This window comes from Trypanosoma grayi (assembly GCF_000691245.1).
Source record: "Trypanosoma grayi strain ANR4 Tgr_82_V1, whole genome shotgun sequence".
Lineage (NCBI taxonomy): Eukaryota > Euglenozoa > Kinetoplastea > Trypanosomatida > Trypanosomatidae > Trypanosoma > Trypanosoma grayi.
The window spans coordinates 1,862-22,186 of record NW_008825701.1 but is presented as its reverse complement, the minus strand read 5'-3'; the positions used below and the strand labels follow the sequence as shown (position 1 = coordinate 22,186).

Genomic DNA, 20,325 nt, shown 5'->3' with positions numbered 1-20,325 from the left:
ACTGGAAGAGATGGAGGAACCTGTTTCCGCTTCCCCCCCTAACGCAGCGGACGGCGTGTGCCCGCAGCCCCCGACGGGCGAGGAGGGCGCGGGGAAAGGTCTGGCGCCCCTTCAGTCGGCCGCCGAAGGCGGTGCGGCAGCGAAGGCTTCCTCGATGAACTCACCCTTCTCCGCCACGAGAAAGGTGTCAGTAAAGGATCGTATAGAGGTGCAGAAGCAACGTAAGTTCATGTTCTGCGATGCTTGCGGCAAAGAGATTCCAATCAGTGAATGGCCGGATCACCGTGACCGCCTCAAGTCTGTAAGTTTTGTAACGACGCGCATGAGTGCCCTCCGCAAGCTTTTGATAAAGCTGTTTATAGATTTTTTCATGTGGGTCCTTATGAATGTTTACTTCCGCGAGGTAACAGTTGTCAATAAGGAAAATATCCCAAAGACAGGGGCCGTTGTATTCTATGGGAATCATCAGAATCAGTTTATTGATGCTATGATGATTCGTGCAAATTGCGGTAGGCCTGTGCGTTTTGTCATGGCTGAGAAATCGTTTGACCGGCCCATCGTCGGTCAGTTTGCCCGCATGATGGACGCTGTGCCTGTCGTCAGGCCGCAAGATTGTCCTCTCCTCCCTGGTGAGGGATCACTGGTGCGAATGGATGCAGATATTGTCTACGGGCATGGAACCACCTTCTCCACATCTCTTACCTCCGGGGATGTGATCATCTGGTTAAAGGGGATATCGAAGTGCTCTGCACAGGTGCACCGTATTCACTCCGATACGGAGCTGCAGCTGACCCTGCCGGTCCTTGCGGCGAATGTAGTAACACAAAAAACACCATTCAAGATATCACGCCGCATCGATCACTCTGTCATGTATGCCAGTGTGTACCAAACTTTACAAAACAACCAGTGCATTGGCATTTTCCCAGAAGGAGGTTCTCACGATCGGACATCTCTTCTCCCACTCAAGGCAGGTGTGGCACTCTTTAGTCTCGGTGCAGCAGAGCGGGGTATAACTGTGAAGGTGGTCCCCTGTGGGTTGACATACTTCTACGGTCACAAGTTTCGTAGCCGTGCCCACGTCGAATTTGGCGAGCCTATTACGCCTTCAGAGGAACTAGTGGCGCTCTTCAGCACCAACAAGCGTGAGGCAACAGGCATATTCTTGGAACAATTAAATGCAGAGCTGCGTAGTTTCACCATCAATGTTCCGAACTGGAATGCGCTCAACTTTCTCCATGGTTTTCGTCAACTGTATCAGCCTCAGAATTGTATTCTAGCAACGCAGGATTACCTGCGTCTTACGCGGCGCCTCAGCGTAATTATGGAGGAACAGAAGGACAACCCAGAGTTTATTGATTTCAGAAACAGGGTAGAGAACTACCAAGACTATTGCAATGCGCTGCTTGTGCGTGACAGCCAAGCTGCAACGCTGGGAAAACTAGGATCAAATGAGGCACCACAACTACAACTCTTGTTCCGGCGCTCCTTTACCTTTTTCTTGATGGCGGTCATTCTTGTTCCATTCTTCATTGTGGGCCTTCCGATTGGCCTCTTGGCGAAATTCCTATCGGAGCGTCACAGACTGAAGGCCCTTTCTGAAAGCAATGTAAAGGTTGTGGGAGCCGACGTGAAGGGATCGTATAAACTGACTGTGGGTTTTTTCTGCGTACCTATCGTGTTCTCACTCATCTCGCTCATTACATTCGTCTACACGGATCTTCGCACGGCGCTAACCGTTTCCTTTAGTCTTCCCATGGCAATGTATGTCTCTCTGCTGATTCTACAGGAGGCTGTGATGGAACTACGTGCCGCGCTACCGCTTTTTATGTCGCTTATTTCGAAGCATAAACAGTTTCGGAAATTGTATGAGCGGCGCCAGGCGTTAGTGGCGCTGACGAAGGGGCTTGTGGCAAAGTGGGATCCGGAGCTGGAGGAGGAGGTTCAGACGTACGTGCGCGAGTCTAAGGACGACATGAAACGGCGTGAGCCGTCGTTGTTTTCCCTGCGCCACAGCAGCCTTCGGCGTCTTGCGGACAAATCAAAATGAAATGGAAAGGAAGGGGGACAGAGAGAGAGTGTGTGTGTGAGAGTGAGAGGGACAGAATGAATGCTTTGGTTAGTTGCTATGCGGACGATATATCAAATGTAGGGAGGTACGAAAAAAAAAAATAAGCATGGGTTTTTTTTTGTATTCTAAATTCCCTCTGCCCATACAGCCACATCGTGGGGCGAAGTGGGCCTGCTTTTCACCGATTGTGTTTTTCGTTTTCCCCATTTTGTGTTGCTTCTTGAAAGCGGTGACGATTCCTCGCATACGCTCAGGATTCATTAAACCCGTACACCCTTCCGCCATATATTTTCTTTTTCGGATCTCCTTGACGAAATTGTTCCTCGCTTCTGCTTGTACTCATTACTCTTTCTTTTTGTTTTTTCTTTCCATCTTTTGTAGCGTTTTGCTCGCTAACACAGGGGAAGCCCTCCACTTAAGGTTGATTGGGTGTGTGCGGCGTTTGGCTTGAATAACCGATTTTCTTTTACCTACATCAATTGTGTGCGCTGTCACCGCCACTTGCTCATCCTATACGCCCTTCCTGTGTCTTGTGGTGTAAGCTGCTGGAGAACGTCGCCGCCCCCTTAGCGTGAGGACACATGCAAGCAATTATCACCACCGCGAAGCCTTCCGCCGTGGATGAGAACGAGAAGTACGACACGAAGGCCGTAGCGGCACCAGTGCTTGATTGGGCTGCAATGTACACACGCAAGCCGGCCGGGACGAGCACACTCTTTGCACTTGAGGCGATGGTGGCAAAGCGCATGGAGCTGCTCGCGTGGATCGACCAGCTGATGAACTCGCCGACTGTGAAAAGCTTTAGTGTTGTGCTTGACGAAGTTGGAGCGAGGCTGCCACTTGAGCGGCGCAAACGGGCTACGCAGCACACGACAGATCACGTCGTGCTTGGACGTGACGATACAACCGCCGCAGATGATGTCGGACGATCACGCACACCGCGACGTTCCACTTCACGTCCTGGAGCCACCGCTGCAAACACCTTTGTCTTTGAGGGAGATGAAGACCTCCTCTCGCATCTTCTTGCGCGGTACGCATTCTGTATGAGCGAGCAGTGGCGCAAGTGGTTTATAAAGACGGAGGAGACTCTTCTTCGCGCTCGTCTAAAGCTGCAACTGGCGAAATTTGAGGCCGACTTCCTCCCTAACCTCATGAAGGACAACGGCCTCCCGTGCGAGCCGCTCTCGGAGGAGCAGCGGCAGGATCCACGGCTCCAGGAGTACGTGGCGTACCAGGCGGCCTCGCAAGGGAAGAGCCAGCCCCGCAACCCTGAGGAGTACTTCTCCGTCCCGTTAACATTAGCCACGCGTCTAATCAAAAGTCGTAGTGTACTTTGTCTGAAAGGACAGGCCATTCTTCACCGAGATCAGGCACAGGAGGTGTTTATGACCGTCTTCCGTTCTAAACTGAACAAAGGCCTCCATGAAGCATATCTTGCACGAATGAAGTTGACTTCACACGAGGATGATGATGAACGAGAAACGGTGATGTGTATGCTTGATACCTTCTTGGAGCACTTTGTTTCGGATCCTGTGTGCGCCATGCAAGAGGCGGCGTCCGGTGCCATTGGCGCAGGCGATGTGCGCCGGCTCGCCGAAACACACTTTCCGTTATGCATGCGCCAGGTGGATGAGCATCTTCGCCGCGAGGGTCACCTGAAGCATTACGGGCGCCTCACGTACGGCCTTTTCTTAAAGGCGATTGGGCTCTCACTGCAGGACTCCTTAACACTCTTTGCATCTCTGATGACCCAAAAAGGTGGTGGCGGCAATGGCGAGAGTTTCGCTAAGACGTCATATGGGTACAACATTCGCCACAACTACGGCATGGAGGGTAAAAAAACGAGCTACAGCTCCATGTCGTGCGCAACGCTGCTTGGTCTTCCTCCCGTGGTTGATAGGTTCGACTGTCATGGCTGCCCATTTCGCTTCAAGGACGAGGGCGGCTTTCGGTCGATGTTGATGAAGGAGCAGCTGAACCCGCTTGGGAAGGAGCACGCCTCTGTTCGGTTAACCGCAAGTGACATTGAAGAGGTTGTACAGGACTGCAAGGGACAGCACTACACGCGTGCCTGTTACAGGTACTTCATGGCCACGCACCCTGGGGCGAGGCGCGACACATTGTTTCGCTCGCCATACGAGTACTACACAGTGAGCTGTGAGATGGCCGAGAAGGTGGAGGAGGCCGCGACTGAAGAGGGGACGCCGATGCGGCGGGCGGCTGCCGGCGATAACTTCAAACGCTCCATGTTCACCGCTACACTGAGGGAGGACGTTATCCGCCGGCAGACATCTTCGCCGCAGCGAGACGGGGGGGAAAAATAAACCACCAAGAGGCGGGGATCAGACCGCCAATCAGCGCGAAGAAAGGCAAGAAAAAGAAAGAAAAAGAGGTGGAAGTTCACATAGAGGGAAGGCTCGCCTTGGGATTTCATAGACTGAGAACGGGGGTGGACAAATACCCTTATATCTTTGCTTTGCGCGATGCTGACCGTTGTGCTCCGCAAAAAAAACAACAACACCAGGAACCAAAAGTTTGTTTTTGCCTCCCCTTTCTGAGTGTGTGTATGTGGGTGTGTCTTTGTTTTTATTGCGACAGGAAGCCTGGTTTCGTGTGTGCTTATGTGGTTGCTCCCTCTTGGTGGTGCCTCTCCGCTTTTTCTTTGTTGTCCCGTGCTTACTCTGCACCGCCAACACACACACACACACACACACACACACAAGGGAAACGGGAGAGAGCTCAAAACTGGTCGCGGTGACGCGGCATGCTGCGTCGCTCATGGGCTCTTCTTTGCGCCGCAAATGGCGCGGGTGAGCCACGGCGCAAAATCCGAATAGAGAGCGGCTACGAACGGGAGAACAAGAAGAACTACGAGGAACGTGGCCAGTTCTTCTCCGCCTTTACAAGTATGTCAATCATGTCACTTGGGTGCACCTTTCTCTTTGTGCCTCTCTATCGCATGTACTGCGCACCGACGGGTCGCGGCGCCGACCCGAAGTTCTACACCCCGCAGGCGCAGCGCGAGCGCGAGGAGATGGACAAGTCGTACCCGGTGCCGAAGAAGCTGCTCAAGGTGCGCTTCCTCAGTGATGTGGGAAACACCATGCCCATTGCCTTTGTGCCGCTACAGAAGGAAGTGGAGGTGCTAGTGGGGGAGCCGGCGCTGGCGTTCTACTCCGCGTACAACCGCAGCAACCGCACGCTGCTGGGTGTCTCGTCGTACACCATTGCGCCACCAGAGGCAACTAACTATCTGAACAAGATCCAGTGCTTTTGCTTTGAGGAGCAACGATTTAAGCCACAGGAGCTAGTGGAGATGCCGGTATTCTTTTACATTGATCGTGACTTTTTGAATGACCCATTAGTTAACTGGCTGGACGAGGTCATTGTGAATTACACATTCTTCAATCTAGAGAAGACAAAGGATATCATCTTCCGCTCGAACATGGCCTGAGCGAGTGTCAACGACGTGAAAAAAGAGGCCAGTAAGAAAAATGTCGGGGATGGGGAGGCGGATGGGGGATGAAGAAGGAAAGGAGTGAGCTGGAGTGATGCGGGAGGTTGGGTCGCGAAAGTGGAGCATCAGCAACGGCGACAGGCCTCCCACGCAACGGAATGATTTCTCCTCTCATTTGAACGAGGAGCACCTGATGCTGTTTGGAGTGAAGAAGAACAAAGCATCTTATGTTGATTTTTTTTTTCTTTGTCCTTTTCTGCACCTGCACGTTTCTTTTTGCAATTCATTTCTTTTTCCTTTGTCTTCCCCCCCCCTCTTCCTCTGGGTATGTGCGTGCCTCGCTGTTCACTGCGCCCACGGTGCTGTGCGCGTTTGTAGGTGTTCAGGCGCCCGCGTCGTGGTGTATCGGGGTTGGCATTTAACAGCCCGCCAGCAGTGCCAAAGGGAGGCAGTGGGCGGGAAAAAAAGAAGTGTGGACGAAAATAATTGAAAAATAAAGGCGGCATCCGTCAAGCAAGGAAGAAACGATACCCACAAACAAATGGGGGTTCTCATTGGGCGGCGTGAGCTCTTTGCCTTCGCGGAGCGCTACTCGTCGTACCGGCTGAAGGACTACACGGACCTGGTGGACGGCGTCGTGCTGTGCAGCCTCTTCAACGTGGTGTTCCCCGAACTGCGTATTCGCACCGCCTCTCCGCAGACGCACACGCTGTCGCAGCGCACGCAGACAAATTGGGCCGCGCTACGTGCCGCGCTAGACTCCGTTGGCATTCCACAGTCGCTGCTTGACCAGGATGCGCTGCTGAGGGGCGACGCAGAGAAGGGGTTCTCTGCACTTGTCCTCTTCTACTTTTTGTACCACCTCACGAAGCGCACCGATTTTTCTGCGGAGTTCGCCACCGACGTGACGGAGGCACTCACGGAGTTCCTGCAGTCCATTGAGTCTATCGCCGCTCTTGTTGCTGGCGGCGCACTGCACCTCAGCGCGGTGCCACTGCAGTTGCAAGAACAACTCCGCATTTTGCCTACTGGGCGGAAGAGCTGCGGTGCCCTGACACGAGATCAACAGAGGAAAGGCCGCAGTGTGTCTTGCTCGGTGTCTTCTTCAGACGATAGCGATGCGATTGATGGAAGAAACCTTGAGAAGCAGCTAAGCTTTGGCTCGGAGATGATGTCTGTGGATCGACGGCTCCCAGCGGAGGATGCGAGGTGTTCCGCATATTCGCCTGACGATGCCTCCGCTGATGCAGATCGTACACACCGTGTGCGCCGCGGGAAGAAATGTAACAAATTTGACCATAGAAGCAGAAGAATGAGCAGCAATAGCAGTGACAGCGACGATGACACCATCAGCAGTAGCCAGGTGAAAAAAGGCGAGCAAAATGCATTGGATGGTGCTGCGTTGCAACGTGAAGTTGAGCTGCAGCGAGCTCTTAATTCCAAGACAGAGGAATGTGAAGAGCTCAAGATGCAGGGCGTGCAGCTGCTCGCCCAGATGGCGAAGCTTCGCACAGAGGCAACTGTCAATACATCGTCATCATTGCCAATCGAAAAGGATGCCACTGAGCGAAGGCACGAGGAGGAGTCTCGGCGGCGACTGGAACTGGCGGAGGAAGAGATTGCACACCTCCGCCGCATCCTGCAGAACACGCGGCAGGAGCGTCGCAGGCAACTCTCGGCAAATGACGTCTTGGAAGCGGAGCTGCTGGAGGATATAGTAGACACTGAGACAGGTGAGGTCGTGAACGTTCATGAAATCGCGACGCTTCTGAATGGTGCGATTCTCGACGCCCTGCGTGACTCACCGCGGCGACGACAGGAGGCACAGAAATTGCTGTGGCTCATCGTGTCGGCGTACCACGTGATTGAGACGCGTCTTGTGACAGCGTGTGACGTGGCCGCCATGGAATGGCGTCACCTAAAAAGCGGTGGCGTCGTCGGTAGCAGCAGTAGTGACGGCCACAGCCCCCAAGATTGCTTTTCGGATCCGTGCTCTACGCCGAGCACCACCGCCAAGTTGGTGCACGCCCACCAGGAGGAAGTCTCACCCCACGCGTCGACGCCGTCTGCCACGGCATCCGCACTGCATGCACATTTGTCGAAGATGGAGGCAGAGATGGAACGACGGCAGCGGCAGTTTGAAGGGAAGCTTGCTGATCTACACAACAACGAAAGTGGCCTGCGCCAGCGCGTGCTTGAGCTGGAAGGACAGCTGCGCAGCTTCGCGCAGAAAGCGGTTGAGCGTGACGGCAGGTGGAAATCACTCTGCGCGGCGCTCCACGAAGCGGAGCGGACGTCGTTTCGCATCGCCGAGGCGGAGACAGCGACGGAGGTGGAACGGTTGCTGGCGCAGCGACAGTCGTGGTACGCCCGCGTAGAGGAAGGTTCTGCCGCACTGATGCAGGACAACCTTGAAGATGTCACGACGGGGGCCACCGGCGGCCACGACGTGTGCGAAGCGATGCAGACACTCGTGCAGAGCGTCACTCAGGAGAGGGACAAGCTGCAGCGAGAGGTCGCGTCGTTGCGGCAAGAGGCGCAGGCTGCGTCGCTGCTTCTGGGGACGAAGGACAACAAAAGCAAGCTTAAGGACGACATTCGCAGCCGTCTCGTGGAGCAGAGAGAGTACGAGGACGACGAGGTTTGGTTTGTGCGGGCCAACGCGCGGCCGCCATTCACGCTGAGTTGTCCATCAGTAAAGCAAACGCCGTCACCTCCACAGGCCGCCGCAAAGTCCTTGAATGAGCATGACATGCTAGCACCGACGGGGCGGAATCTTTCGGCTCTTTTGGCGTCAGTAACGCCGTCAAAGTGAAATGTTAGCAGCAGATACGCTGCGCAGTGCGAATAGATGATTTGGCTCAGTGCATTCTGGCATTGTGGCTTTATTTATAGAGATTATATATATATATATATGGAGTGCGGGGTGTGTGCCTGTGAGATCCCTGCGTCTACTTTGAAATGAACACTGTAGAAGGAGGAGAACCACAACCGCAACAACCAAAGAGTGGATGAAGCAACAGTGGTGGGAAAAGTCAGGTGAAGCAGGCCCCCCCCCNGCTTTCTACTTTGACCGCTGCCATTGCTACTATTGTGTTGTTTTCTTGCGTTATCTGCTATTGATTTCACCTTTATCTTTCTACTCTCTGCAAAAGCAGCAGCACTTGTAGCGATGGTTTACAGTGTTGCCGTCCCTGGTGTGTCCCAGGCGGATGTGCACGTTTCCGGGTGCAGCATGAACATCAAGGAGATCGACCTCGGTGCTGTCTTCTTCTCGCGTGAGGACAAGGAGACACTGGCCCTCGTCACTTCTCTCGATCTCTCTCAGAACCACATTGAACAGCTGCGTCACCTCGACGCACTGGTGTCTCTGACGCGGTTGGCTGCGAGCTACAATCAGATCGCCGTTATCGGCTCACTCCCCGTCACCATCACGCACCTGGACGTGGCGCACAACAAGTTGCTGTCGCTGGACGCCGTCGGCCAGCTGCCGCACCTGCGCGAGCTGAATGTGAGTTACAACCGCCTCAAGAGCCTTGCAGGGCTCGCGCACACGCAGCCGCTTCAGGTACTGCGTGCGGAGGGGAATCGTCTCGTGAGCACCGTCGGCTTAGAGGGCATGGCGCAGCTGCGTCTGCTGAGTCTCGACCATAACTGGATCGATAACGCCAACGAGCTGCTCTTTCTCTCCTCGACGCCGTCGCTGGAGATGCTCTCGCTGCGAGAGAACCCCGTTACAAACATGGACGGATATCGCGCACTCGTGGCACATCTGCAACATGCGGTGCTCTCCCTGGATGGTGTGCCACTTTTGAGTAAGGGGGAGACATCGCTCTTAGATTCAACAGAGTCGCCGCGGCCAATCACGCAGGCGGCACCGCAACCGATGCCGTTCTCTCCAGTAACACGCGGTGGCCCCACAAGTGTTCCGGCGCCTGAAACACACTTAACGAACTTTGCTGCCCACGATGATTGTCTTAAGGGCCGATTGGCGCGAGCGGCTGCTGAAGTTCCCGTAGGCCCCAAAAAGAGGAAATTGGCGGGAGCTGCGACGGGTGTTGTACGGAGGTGCGCAAGTACCGATGGCTGCAGTGCTGTCCCCTCCCTTAGTGACTCACAACACCGAGAAGAACAGTATCACCAGCACAAGCATTGTCAGCAGCCGCTGACGCTGGCGAAGGTAAGGTCTGCAGTTACAGTGCCTCGCGGGGGCAAAAAGGCAGCAATGGCTATCACTCCTTCCGCTGCGGATTCGACAATGGTCGTCGTTCCAGTATCATCGCATACCCTTGATCGAGAGTTGCACGATTCCAAAGTTCTGGTGGAGGAACTTCGTAAGGAAAACGAATACCTTCGCACACGCAATAAGACAGTCACAGAACAGCTAAAGGAGGCCCGGCGTGTGGTGTCCTCACAGTTGGACGATATCAGCGAGCTTCGGTTGCGATTAGGTGCCGCAGAGGAGAGGGAAAAAGAGTTAAAAGAGCGTCTGGACAAGATCAAACGTAATGCTCGCGTTGTTGATAGGCATTCGCACAACACTCTAGATGCAATGGCCATTGAGCAAGAGCGCTTGAAGGCTATTTATGAAGCGCAGGTTGCGGACTTGCGCCGCCAGTTGAAGCGCGCCCAACAAAAGTCTTCTACAGTTCCCAATTCAAAGGCGCCCCAACAACAGCTGCCACAACAACAGCAGCAGCAGCAGCAGCAGCAGCAGCAGGGCAACAAACAGCTCCAGCGCACTGTACAGAAAGCTGGATGTTTTGATGGTGATGATGGTGTAGAGGTTCGGCAAGTGTTGTTGGATGATACTCCGAGCACCGTCACTGGCGGCGACCACAGCGCGTTACTTCTCTTGCCAGCGGGTGAAACGGAGTTAAATACACCAAACCGTCCTCTCGCGCTTCGCGCCGCTGGCATCGGGAAACTCGCTGGTGAACTCAAGAGCTGGCTGTACGCTGAGATGGCCGAAGACGCACGACGGTCGGAGGAAGATCGTGTTCTGGAGCAACTGCGTCAGTCTCTTGAACAGAGCGACACCACTGTGACAGATCATCAGCTACTGCAACACCACCAAGACCAAGACCAACAACAACAACAACAACAACCGCAGCAGCAGCAGCAGCTGACCGCTGGTGCACCATATCTGATGCCTTCGCTCGAGTCGGCGCATCATGTAGGAAACACTAATGCGGATGTTTCGCCTCTCTTTGAGACAGAAACCATTGCTGGGGAGCTAAAGGAGCGTGCGACAGCACGTGCCATTGCGGGTCGAGTGATGGAGGTGTGCCACGACTCGCTGAGCCGCAGTGTTCCTCGGTTGTAGCTGCACTGTACCATCTTTGCGAGAGATGATGATGATGCTGATGATGATGGTGAGATTGCAGTTTCCATTTTGTGTTTTTTTTTCTGTGTGATTACCAACGAGCTTGCCGCTTTCTCCTCCTTACTATTCCTCCCTCACATTTGTAGGTGCAGCTCAGCGATACCGAAGCTGCTTGGTGTAGCCTTTTTTCCCTCCAGTCGTCCTAGTAGTAGGCCATGGTTTCTGTCAGTGATGCCAATGCGAGCCAGCACGTGTGCACGGGGAAGGAGTTACCGCACGTGGAGGGATTGCAGATCCGCACCCTCGACGACCCACGCGTGGTGGAGCGCATCCGCGTCCTAGACGAGTACTGCCTCGCGGTGAAGTACATGGACCACTATTACGATACGTACGTGAAGCCGTGTGCCCACCAATTCAACCAAGTTGCCTTCTACTATGATATGCTCATCGGTAGCTGCACGTGCCGCCTGGAGCGCACTGACAACGAGAACGAGTTTCGGTTGTACATCATGACCATTGCGGTGCTTGCGCCGTACCGCCGCCTTGGGGTTGGGAGTCACCTGCTGGACCGTATTCTGAAGAATGTGGAGGAGGCGAAGGTATGCATCCGCGAGGTGGCCCTCCACGTCCAGGTGGGCTCTCCGGCGTTGGAGTTTTACAAGCGCTTCGATTTCGAGGTGATGGAGAAGGTGGCAAACTACTATGCGGATCTTGACGAGTGCGACGCACTCCTCCTCCGCAAGGTTGTGCCGCAGCTGCGGTCCAAAAAGGGTGGTGCCAAAAATGGCAAGAGGAAATAAAAAAAAAAAAGAAAGACGAACTGAAAAGAGAGTGCGAGCGCTTTTTCTCTGCTCTAATCTTACTTCAGTGCTTAAACAACGCAATGATTCTCCACCCATATCTTTATATATAGGCTGAGAATAGGGAAGCCCCTCAACGTTTTCTGCCACCTCATTGAAATAATATGCTATTGTGTATTGCGGTTCTGCTCCCCTTTCTCTTTTCTCTTTTCTCTCTCTCTCTCTTTTCATCGCTTTTCAGTTGAAGTACAAGGATGCCGTACTATCCTACCGGAAAGGACCGCGATTCGTACATTTCAGGCGTACGTCCTGGTGGAAAGTTTGGTGCCCTCCATGATGTCAACAAGAGGCGCGACAACTTGCCGGGGCACGTCTTTGCCACCATCCGTGACGAGGTGATACAAGAGGAACGATCGCGGCTAGTCGACGAGGAGGTACGAGCGCGGGTGCGGCTTTTGTTGGCCTCAGGTAAGCAGGGCAAGCGCATGGCAGGCGGTGCCGTTGGGGATGAGCATCGTGAGATTAAGCGCGTGGAAAATATCGAGTCGGTGAATGCTCGCTACCGTGCGCTGTTGGAGCTCTACTCACAGGAGATGGAGCAGTGGAAGGAAGAGTTGACACAACGGGGCCTGTCTGTGGAGATGTAGAGCGAATGGGGGTGCTGTTGCTGCTTGTGACCATGTATCCGTGGCAAGTCGCGAAAGAAACACGCCAGGCGCGTGCGCATGAGAAGGAAAGAGAGAAAGGGATGGTGTATGTCCGTTTTTCTCTTTTTTTTTCTCTCTACCTCTCTTTTTGTGTGGATATGTGTATTCTATTTGTGGCGCTGCCCCCTGTTTTACCCATTCTTTTTTTTTTCGTTTCGTTCGCGTGTTTGTTTTCGGCACACAAGCAAACAAACAAACACAGAAGCATAGGAGGGGAAACATAAAAGAGTGTGTGAAGACTCTAGTTGCCATAGTTGTTGCTTCGATGGACGTTGTGCAGATAAAGACCGTGCTCGACGCTCGTCACCCCAACGTTGTGCGCGTGTTCCAGGACAGCGTGCCAGAGGTGTGGCTGCGGCAGCTCGATGAGTGCGTTCTCGAGTACCTGCTGAAGATGCTCGAGGGGCAGATGAACGCCGAGTCATACCTGCCGGAGGAAACCATCCGCCAGACGCTGAAGCTGTATTTCACTGAGTTTGCCGTCTGCGCGGATGAGCGTGCTGTAACGAAGGCGGTGGAGTCGATCTGCAGTACGATGGAGGCGTCTGGGTTGACACAGAAGCCGAAGGAGGACTCGAGCCGTCTCGTCAACGCTGTAAACATTGGGCGGCAGTACGAGGAGAACCTGAAGAAGGCAACCATGATCAACAGCGTTGGAAAGGTGGTGGTTGTGAACACCAACGAGAGCTGGACGTGGGAGACAAAGCGGAGCGCCGCCAAGGAGACACGCAGAAAACGAAAGGAAGAGGAAAAGAAATCCATGCTGGCAGAGGAGTACGAGGAGTTCCTGCGCAAGCGCGGCATTGCCAACGCTGCGACCATCGTGAAGCTGCACCACAAGAACGAGGGTGGGCAATTCAGCTGCGATATCCGCTGCGAGAACATTCACATCCATATGGGTAAGCAGGTCCTGCTCGACAACACGGAGTTTACAGTTCTCAGCGGCCACAAGTACGGGCTCATTGGGCGGAATGGTACAGGTAAGACGACGCTCCTGCGCGCCCTCTCGGAGCGGGAGCTGGAGGGTGTGAGCCCATTCGTGCAAATCCTGCACGTGGAGCAGGAGGTGGTTGCCGGCAGTGAGACACCGTTGCAGGTCATCCTTGCATCGGATGTAGAGCGCGAGCAGCTGCTTCGTGAGGAGCAGGAACTCCTTAAGCGCAGCGACGACGAGGCGAGTTCACGGCTGAAAGATGTGTACGAGAGACTCGACGCTATTGAGGCGCACAGTGCGGAGGCCCGCGCCGCGTCTATTTTGAACGGTCTGAGTTTCTCACGCGAAATGATGACGAGCCCCACAAAGAATCTCTCTGGTGGGTGGCGCATGCGTGTGGCGTTAGCGCGTGCGCTGTTTGTGGAACCTGACGTGCTGCTGCTTGATGAGCCAACGAACCACCTTGACCTTTTTGCGGTTTTGTGGCTCGAGCAGTTCTTGAAGGACTGGCGTCGCACCCTCGTTGTGGTGTCTCACTCTCGCTCCTTCTTAAACAACGTGTGTCAAGAGATTATCCACCTGGACGATAAAAAGTTGCAATACTACACTGGAAACTACGATCAGTTTGAGCTTACGCGCGTGGAGCAGTTGCGACAGCAGCAAAAGAACCACGAAGCACAGGAGCGGCAGCGCTCACACATGCAGAAATTTATCGACCGGTTTCGTTATAATGCGAATCGTGCGAAGATGGCACAATCGCGCATTAAGATGCTTGAACGCATGGAGGTTGTGTCAGCTGTAAAGTACGACCCGCAATTCTCATTCAGCTTTCCTGAACCGGAGCCTGTGTCAGGCTCATACCTACAGATGGTGGACTGTGAATTCGGCTACAAGCCCGGTCAGGCACTCTTTCGGGATGTGAATTTCGGACTTGATGAGTCCTCCCGCCTTGGCCTATTGGGCGCGAACGGTGCGGGGAAGTCGACGTTCATGAACCTCTGTCTTGGAAAACTGGAACCGCGTCAGGGCCACGTTGTGCGCAACAAGAAGATACGCATTGCCCACTTTGCGCAGCATCACTTGGAGGCCCTCACACCGCAGCTCTCTTCCATCGAATTCCTCCGTTCGAAGTTTCCACACGTGGAGGACCAGCAGCTGCGCGCCCATCTCGGTTCCCTTGGCCTCACTGGCGAAAAGGCGCTGCAGCCTATTTACACACTCTCCGGTGGACAGAAGTCACGTGCGGTGCTGGCGTGGATTACCTTCACTCGACCCCACCTGCTGCTACTGGACGAACCGACCAACCATTTAGACATCGACGCCCTCGACGCTCTTATCGAGGCGCTTCTGGAGTATAAGGGTGGCCTGCTTGTAATCTCTCACGATGAACACTTTATTACATCTGTTTGCGACGAGATGTACGTGTGTGCCAATGAGAGTATCAAGCGTTTCGATGGAGACTTCGGCGAATACCGCGAGATTGTTCTCAAGCAGCTGCGCTAAGGTTCTTATCATTTAAACAAGACACAGAAAATAAGATCAAATTCACCCGAGGAGAATTCTTGTCACATGACGGTGCTTTTGTTTTTCTCCATTACTTCTAGGGTGAACTTTTTCCGTTTCGGTTTTATCTTTCTCTTTGTATCTATTGCCAATCTGTAGTAAATATTACTGTTTGTTTGCCATTCTTTTTTTTGTTTTGTTTGTTTATTAGCAGCAGAGTGATCGATGGCGAAGCAGCAGAAGAGCCTCTTTGACTTTTTCGCCAAAAAGAACGAGTCCTCTGCTGCTGTTGCCGTTGAAGCAGCAGCAGCTGCAGCAAATGAGAGGGGCATGGGGAAGGAGGAGCTGCCGCTGGTGGTGCTGTCATCGTCAGTGGCACCGAATTCAGCACCGACGGCGTCGACTGCGTTTGGTGTGACACCGTCGGCCGGTGAGTCCTCCCGTGCCGATTCTAATGAGACGGTGCCACCGCGAGCTGATGCAGAGGGGCGCCGCAGCAACGCGGCGCTTGGGACGTGCTGCGGCGCCAAGCGATGGCGGAGTGCCGTTCAGACATCCCTTGACTTTGGCCAAAGCGACGCTGGAGGTGTGACAAAGTGCCGCCTGTGCGGAATGGTTTTCAACGCCACGGTGAAGGAGGACGTCTGCTTGCATGCACGCTGTTGCACGGCGTTGTCGTCATCATCGCCGTCGCCATCATGGGCCAAGAAAAGCAGATGCGGCACTGAGGCCACCGACGCGTGGCTTGCCTCGGAGTTATTGGGCAAGTCACTTGAGAGCATGGTACATCATCAACGACGAGGCGCTGCAAAAGCACCGGCTCGCTGCAGCAGTGGAGACTTCTGCGTCCGGTTACCAGAGTCGGTCGACGATGAATTTATGTGCTACGTGTTCGACTGCAGCAAGCGCGGCTTCGCAGAGGACGCGGTGGCGATCCGCCTCGCAGAGGCATTGCGGTTCCCTGACGTTGTGTTGCCCGCTGCCGCGTACTGCCTTGTTGTGATGCTCCATCGCCGTGCAGGGCGGCTTTTGTGTGCCGTTGCGGGAAGGCCGTCGACGCGCGAGCAGGACCCCGCGCTGGTGGTGCGGCGCGATAAAGACGGCACCACAACACGCTGCGGTACACGCACATGTGTGACGTTCTGCGACGTGCCGTATGTGTGGTGCCAGCGTGACGCTGTGCTCGCTGCGTCGGCGTCAGACTGGTGGCCGGCTCGCACGGTGGCGGCGCTGCAGTCGACGGGTGCGGCGGTGCGCGACTTCTTCTCCCAGCGCGGTGGCGGGCACGCGGAGGAGCAGCAGCAGCGGCTGCACACGCTTGTGGACGCTGCGCTGCATCGTTCCGTGATGGCGTTGGGTCGCCACGTTGTGTACGGCCACGCGCTGTCCCCGCGTGCACAATTTTCGTACGATAACGTTGCCCTCCGCGAAGACGTGCTGGACCGCGTGGCGGCTGTCACGGCGTGCGACAACGATGGCGAAGACGCGTCACCCCTCTTTACGCACGCGGGCGGTTGTGGTGACGTAGCGAATGACGCTGAGAGTGAACTGTCGGTGGTATCGTACGGTGACTGAAGGGGAGTTTTGTTCCATAGATGCAACACCACATCCGGACGAGCGACTTGCTGCAGCAGGGGTGTTGCCTGCGTGCTGTGGGTGGGGCTCTGCGGGGAGTGAAGAGAGAGAGATAGTGACGGAGGGAACGTGGGGATTTGTTTCTCTATGAGTGTGTATCCATATCGTTCTCTGTCTGTTTACACATATATATATATATGTGTGTGTGTGTGTGTGTGATGACTGGTAAGGAGAACTGTTGCGTACTGGCTTCTCAGTTCTTCGTTTTTTTTTCCTTGTTTTCCCCCCTCCTTTGCCGTACCGCCTCCCTATTCCTTGTTTGTTGTTGTGCAATCAATCCGAAGAGGCCTGTTAGCAAGGAGGTGGGTTTTTTCTTCTGTTTTGAAAAGGAAGCAGGCGACAGGTAAAGTTCCTTACGAAGAAGAGTTTTGTTTCTTCGTTTTTTTTTTCTCTCCGCAATCGCCCATAAATAGACAGAAGCAACAAAGACAGTATTATTATCATCAACAGTTATCTTTTCTCTTCTGTTTCGCACTTCTCAGTATAGAGGCGCGAAACTGACGCGACTCTTCTCTGATGCCCTCTCTCCCTATTATTCTCGGTCCACGCTAGTTATTTGTTAAAACACACGCGCTGTCCAACGTCCTTACAGCCGATCCGTCACCACATAACACACAAAACAACACAATACAATCCCCACGCACACACACACACACACACACAAGCACCAACAAAAACTTGTATTTTCCTTCTATCTTCTACACATTAGGGGAGCTACTTTGTTGTAACTGTACATATGTACCAGGATCGCTGTATCTTCTTCTCCAAGATGGGCGCGTGCCGCCATGGTGATCACTGCACAAAAGTCCACGTGCGCCCAGCGACGTCGCCAACGGTACTGCTCCCGATGATGTACCCGAACCCCATGGCGATTGAGCACATCCAGGACCGACAGTGGGACTTCCAATTTGAGCGCAAGTATCTGAAGCGGCACTTTGAGCGCTTCTACAAGGAGACGTGGCGCACCTTCATGGAGCTGGGCCGCATCGCCGAGCTGCGCGTGGTGAGCAACCTTGGTGACCACCTTCTTGGCAACGTGTACATCCGTTTTGAGGAGTCCAGTGACGCCGTCCGAATTGCGCGTGAGCTCAAGGCGAAGAAGTTGAACGACATTATTCTTCTTCCGGAGTTGAGCCCTGTCACTAATTTTGCTGAGGCCTGCTGCAAGGAGGACCTTGAGGGGAAATGTGGCCGCGGTACGCAGTGCAACTACCTGCACATCATTAAGGTCTCACGCAAGCTGTTGGATAGACTCGAGAGGGAGCAGGCGAAGTTCTGGAAGAAGAAGGACAAACATAGCAGCGGAAGTGACCGTAAGCGTGACCGCTCGAAGGAACGTGGCAGAGACCGGTCCAGGTCACCACGGCCATACGCCAACGATCTGTGCCACATCTGCGGCAAAACAGGTCACATCTCCCGCGACTGCCCGCTGAAATGACAGGGGAGGGGGAAAAAAGAGGTAAATAGCCTGCAGTTGCAGGATCAACAGTAATGACGACTCTAATGCAGCATGAGGCATGGTGCCTATGATAAATGCCAGTCTCCTCACCCCTGAAGCTGGCTGGCAGAGACACGTTTATAGGCCTTGATGAGTCACACTTTTCTGGTCTCACTCCTGCATTTATGCGACGCTGCTGCAGATGAAATATGATGATGATGATGATGATGTTCGGTAAGAGAGTGGTTTTAGTAACATGCCGGTGTGCAAGATTCAGAGAGACACAGATATTGCAACAACTACAGCGTCAAAGAGAGAGGGAAAAGAGAAAAAAAAAACAGAACGCTGGCGAGTGTGGAGTGCATGCGTTAAACACTGTTCTTCAAGCTCTGTTTTTTTTTTTCTCATTCCTCTTTTGTTGTTTTTTTTGTCTCCTCCTTTCGTTTCTGCCTTTCGCCCCTCTTGCGTGAAGGAAAGAAATAAAGCGAGTCGAGGAAAAGGACCCTTAAGAAAAAAAGCCACCAATCAACACTATCAGCACCAGCACCAGATAAACAAACAGGACTATGTTGCGTCGCACCCTGCCATTCGCCTTCGCGTATGCGAAGTGCCCTCCCATCGTGAATGAACCGATGGACGCGTTTGAGCCGGGTTCGGCCTCCGCGAACGGCACGCTGGAGGCGTGCAAGCGCCTGCGTGGCGGCGTCACCGATTGTCCAATCGTCATTGGTGGGAAAGAGTACCGCACAGATAGCGTCATCCGCCGCATGATTCCATCTGATCACCAGCACCACCTTGCAACGGGATACAATGCGACGCCCGACTTGGCACGAAAGGCCGTAAACACCGCCCTCGAGGCCTCGCAAACGTGGAGCCAGACCCCGTTCCGCGACCGCGCGGCCATCTTCCTCCACGCGGCACACCTTATATCGACGAAGTACCGTCACGAGTTGCGCGCGGCGACGATGCTGGGGCAGAGCAAAAACCCATTCCAGGCGGAGATTGACGTGATTGCTGAGTCGTGCGACTTTTTGCGCTTCTCTGTGAAATTTGCAGAGGAGCTGTACCACAATCAGCCACTGTCACCGAGCAGTGGGTCTATTTGGAACTCGCTCGACTACCGTCCGCTCGAAGGCTTTGTGACGGCTATTGCACCGTTTAATTTTTCTGCTATTGCTGCAAATCTTGTCGCATGTCCTGCATTAATGGGAAATGTTGTGTTGTGGAAGCCGTCGCCCAACGCGGTGCTGTCCAATTATGTGCTCTACAAAGTATTTGAGGAGGCCGGTCTCCCCGCTGGTGTGGTAAACTTCATTCCGTGCGAACCGGACGTCATGTGTGAAACCGTGAATTCTCACCCTGACCTCGCCGGCGTCGCCTTTACCGGCTCTACAAAGGTGTTTATGTCAATTAACAAACAGATATATTCCCAATTGGAGGAGTACCGCAATATCCCGCGCATCAGCGGTGAAACAGGCGGGAAAGATTTCCACTTGATTCACCCATCAGCTGACATGAAACAAGCTGCGGCGCTAACCGTGCGTGGTGCGTTTGAATATCAAGGACAGAAGTGCAGCGCGACGTCTCGGCTGTATGCCCCGAAGAGCCGGTGGGAAGAGCTAAAGGGGTACATGCTTGAAGTGCATGGTCAACTCAAGATAGGGCAGCCCGACGACTTTCAGAGCTTCATGTGCGCTGTTATTGACGAGACTGCCTTTGACCGAAACAAGAAATACATTGACATTGCCAAGGCGGACAAGGCTAATTACACTATTCTCGCTGGGGGCGAATGTGATAAGTCTCAAGGATGGTTTGTGCAACCAACAATCATTGAGGCGAAGGACGCCCAGGCACAACTCCTGCGGGAGGAAATCTTTGGCCCTATACTGACAGTGTACGTGTATGACGACAGTAATCCAGGTTACTGGCCTGATGTGTGTGATATCGTCAACCGCACCACTAAGTACAGTCTCACGGGGAGTATTTTTGCTCAAGACCGTGAGGCTATTCGTCACGCCACGTCGAAACACCTGCGTTATGCGGCGGGCAATTACTACATCAACGATAAATGCACAGGTGCTGTTGTGGGCCAGCAACCGTTTGGTGGCGCACGTGCGAGCGGGTCAAATGACAAGCCTGGCAGCCCACTTTTCTTGACGCGGTGGGTGTCGGCGCGCACGATCAAGGAAAACTTTGACCACACCTCGCAGGTGTCGTACCCCCACCAACTGCCAGACAACGTGGCTGTGTAAGAAGGATAAAGCAATGAGCAATGTGAGTGCACACCCACGTGTTTTTTTTTTTTTCTTTCTCTCTCTATATATATATATATATTTATATATATGTCTGTGTGGGGGGTATTTAGATTTTTTTTTCACATTATCAAATGAAGAGACAACGAAAAAAAACGGAAACGGAGAATTTATTTTGCTTTCTATAAAGATTATGAAGAAAAAA

At 53.7% G+C, this 20,325-nt stretch overlaps 11 protein-coding genes across 11 annotated transcripts; all 11 read left to right on the top strand.

Moving 5' to 3' along the window:
* Nucleotides 1-10: 10 nt before the first annotated feature.
* Nucleotides 11-2,047, top strand: DQ04_00821110 (putative glycerol-3-phosphate acyltransferase; the record flags this gene model as incomplete). The annotated part of the gene is made up of 1 exon (XM_009309766.1): nucleotides 11-2,047. The coding sequence occupies one exon, from the start codon at nucleotides 11-13 to the stop codon at nucleotides 2,045-2,047; it is 2,037 nt and encodes a 678-aa protein (XP_009308041.1).
* A 602-nt stretch (nucleotides 2,048-2,649) lies between these two features.
* On the top strand, nucleotides 2,650-4,392 carry DQ04_00821100 (DNA primase large subunit; the record flags this gene model as incomplete). Its single annotated transcript, XM_009309765.1, has 1 exon — nucleotides 2,650-4,392. The coding sequence occupies one exon, from the start codon at nucleotides 2,650-2,652 to the stop codon at nucleotides 4,390-4,392; it is 1,743 nt and encodes a 580-aa protein (XP_009308040.1).
* A 440-nt stretch (nucleotides 4,393-4,832) lies between these two features.
* DQ04_00821090 (putative cytochrome c oxidase assembly protein) lies at nucleotides 4,833-5,522 on the top strand (the record flags this gene model as incomplete). Its single annotated transcript, XM_009309764.1, has 1 exon — nucleotides 4,833-5,522. The coding sequence occupies one exon, from the start codon at nucleotides 4,833-4,835 to the stop codon at nucleotides 5,520-5,522; it is 690 nt and encodes a 229-aa protein (XP_009308039.1).
* A 544-nt stretch (nucleotides 5,523-6,066) lies between these two features.
* DQ04_00821080 (62 kDa protein Tc-1) lies at nucleotides 6,067-8,340 on the top strand (the record flags this gene model as incomplete). The annotated part of the gene is made up of 1 exon (XM_009309763.1): nucleotides 6,067-8,340. The coding sequence occupies one exon, from the start codon at nucleotides 6,067-6,069 to the stop codon at nucleotides 8,338-8,340; it is 2,274 nt and encodes a 757-aa protein (XP_009308038.1).
* Nucleotides 8,341-8,697: 357 nt separating this feature from the next.
* DQ04_00821070 (putative leucine-rich repeat protein (LRRP)) lies at nucleotides 8,698-10,851 on the top strand (the record flags this gene model as incomplete). The annotated part of the gene is made up of 1 exon (XM_009309762.1): nucleotides 8,698-10,851. The coding sequence occupies one exon, from the start codon at nucleotides 8,698-8,700 to the stop codon at nucleotides 10,849-10,851; it is 2,154 nt and encodes a 717-aa protein (XP_009308037.1).
* A 215-nt stretch (nucleotides 10,852-11,066) lies between these two features.
* DQ04_00821060 (acetyltransferase) lies at nucleotides 11,067-11,651 on the top strand (the record flags this gene model as incomplete). The annotated part of the gene is made up of 1 exon (XM_009309761.1): nucleotides 11,067-11,651. One exon carries the CDS (start codon nucleotides 11,067-11,069, stop codon nucleotides 11,649-11,651), a length of 585 nt encoding a protein of 194 aa, XP_009308036.1.
* Nucleotides 11,652-11,905: 254 nt separating this feature from the next.
* Nucleotides 11,906-12,298, top strand: DQ04_00821050 (hypothetical protein; the record flags this gene model as incomplete). The annotated part of the gene is made up of 1 exon (XM_009309760.1): nucleotides 11,906-12,298. The coding sequence occupies one exon, from the start codon at nucleotides 11,906-11,908 to the stop codon at nucleotides 12,296-12,298; it is 393 nt and encodes a 130-aa protein (XP_009308035.1).
* A 325-nt stretch (nucleotides 12,299-12,623) lies between these two features.
* On the top strand, nucleotides 12,624-14,795 carry DQ04_00821040 (ABC transporter; the record flags this gene model as incomplete). Its single annotated transcript, XM_009309759.1, has 1 exon — nucleotides 12,624-14,795. The coding sequence occupies one exon, from the start codon at nucleotides 12,624-12,626 to the stop codon at nucleotides 14,793-14,795; it is 2,172 nt and encodes a 723-aa protein (XP_009308034.1).
* A 225-nt stretch (nucleotides 14,796-15,020) lies between these two features.
* On the top strand, nucleotides 15,021-16,370 carry DQ04_00821030 (hypothetical protein; the record flags this gene model as incomplete). The annotated part of the gene is made up of 1 exon (XM_009309758.1): nucleotides 15,021-16,370. One exon carries the CDS (start codon nucleotides 15,021-15,023, stop codon nucleotides 16,368-16,370), a length of 1,350 nt encoding a protein of 449 aa, XP_009308033.1.
* Nucleotides 16,371-17,166: 796 nt separating this feature from the next.
* On the top strand, nucleotides 17,167-17,868 carry DQ04_00821020 (U2 splicing auxiliary factor; the record flags this gene model as incomplete). The annotated part of the gene is made up of 1 exon (XM_009309757.1): nucleotides 17,167-17,868. The coding sequence occupies one exon, from the start codon at nucleotides 17,167-17,169 to the stop codon at nucleotides 17,866-17,868; it is 702 nt and encodes a 233-aa protein (XP_009308032.1).
* A 566-nt stretch (nucleotides 17,869-18,434) lies between these two features.
* On the top strand, nucleotides 18,435-20,120 carry DQ04_00821010 (delta-1-pyrroline-5-carboxylate dehydrogenase; the record flags this gene model as incomplete). The annotated part of the gene is made up of 1 exon (XM_009309756.1): nucleotides 18,435-20,120. The coding sequence occupies one exon, from the start codon at nucleotides 18,435-18,437 to the stop codon at nucleotides 20,118-20,120; it is 1,686 nt and encodes a 561-aa protein (XP_009308031.1).
* Nucleotides 20,121-20,325: the final 205 nt, after the last annotated feature.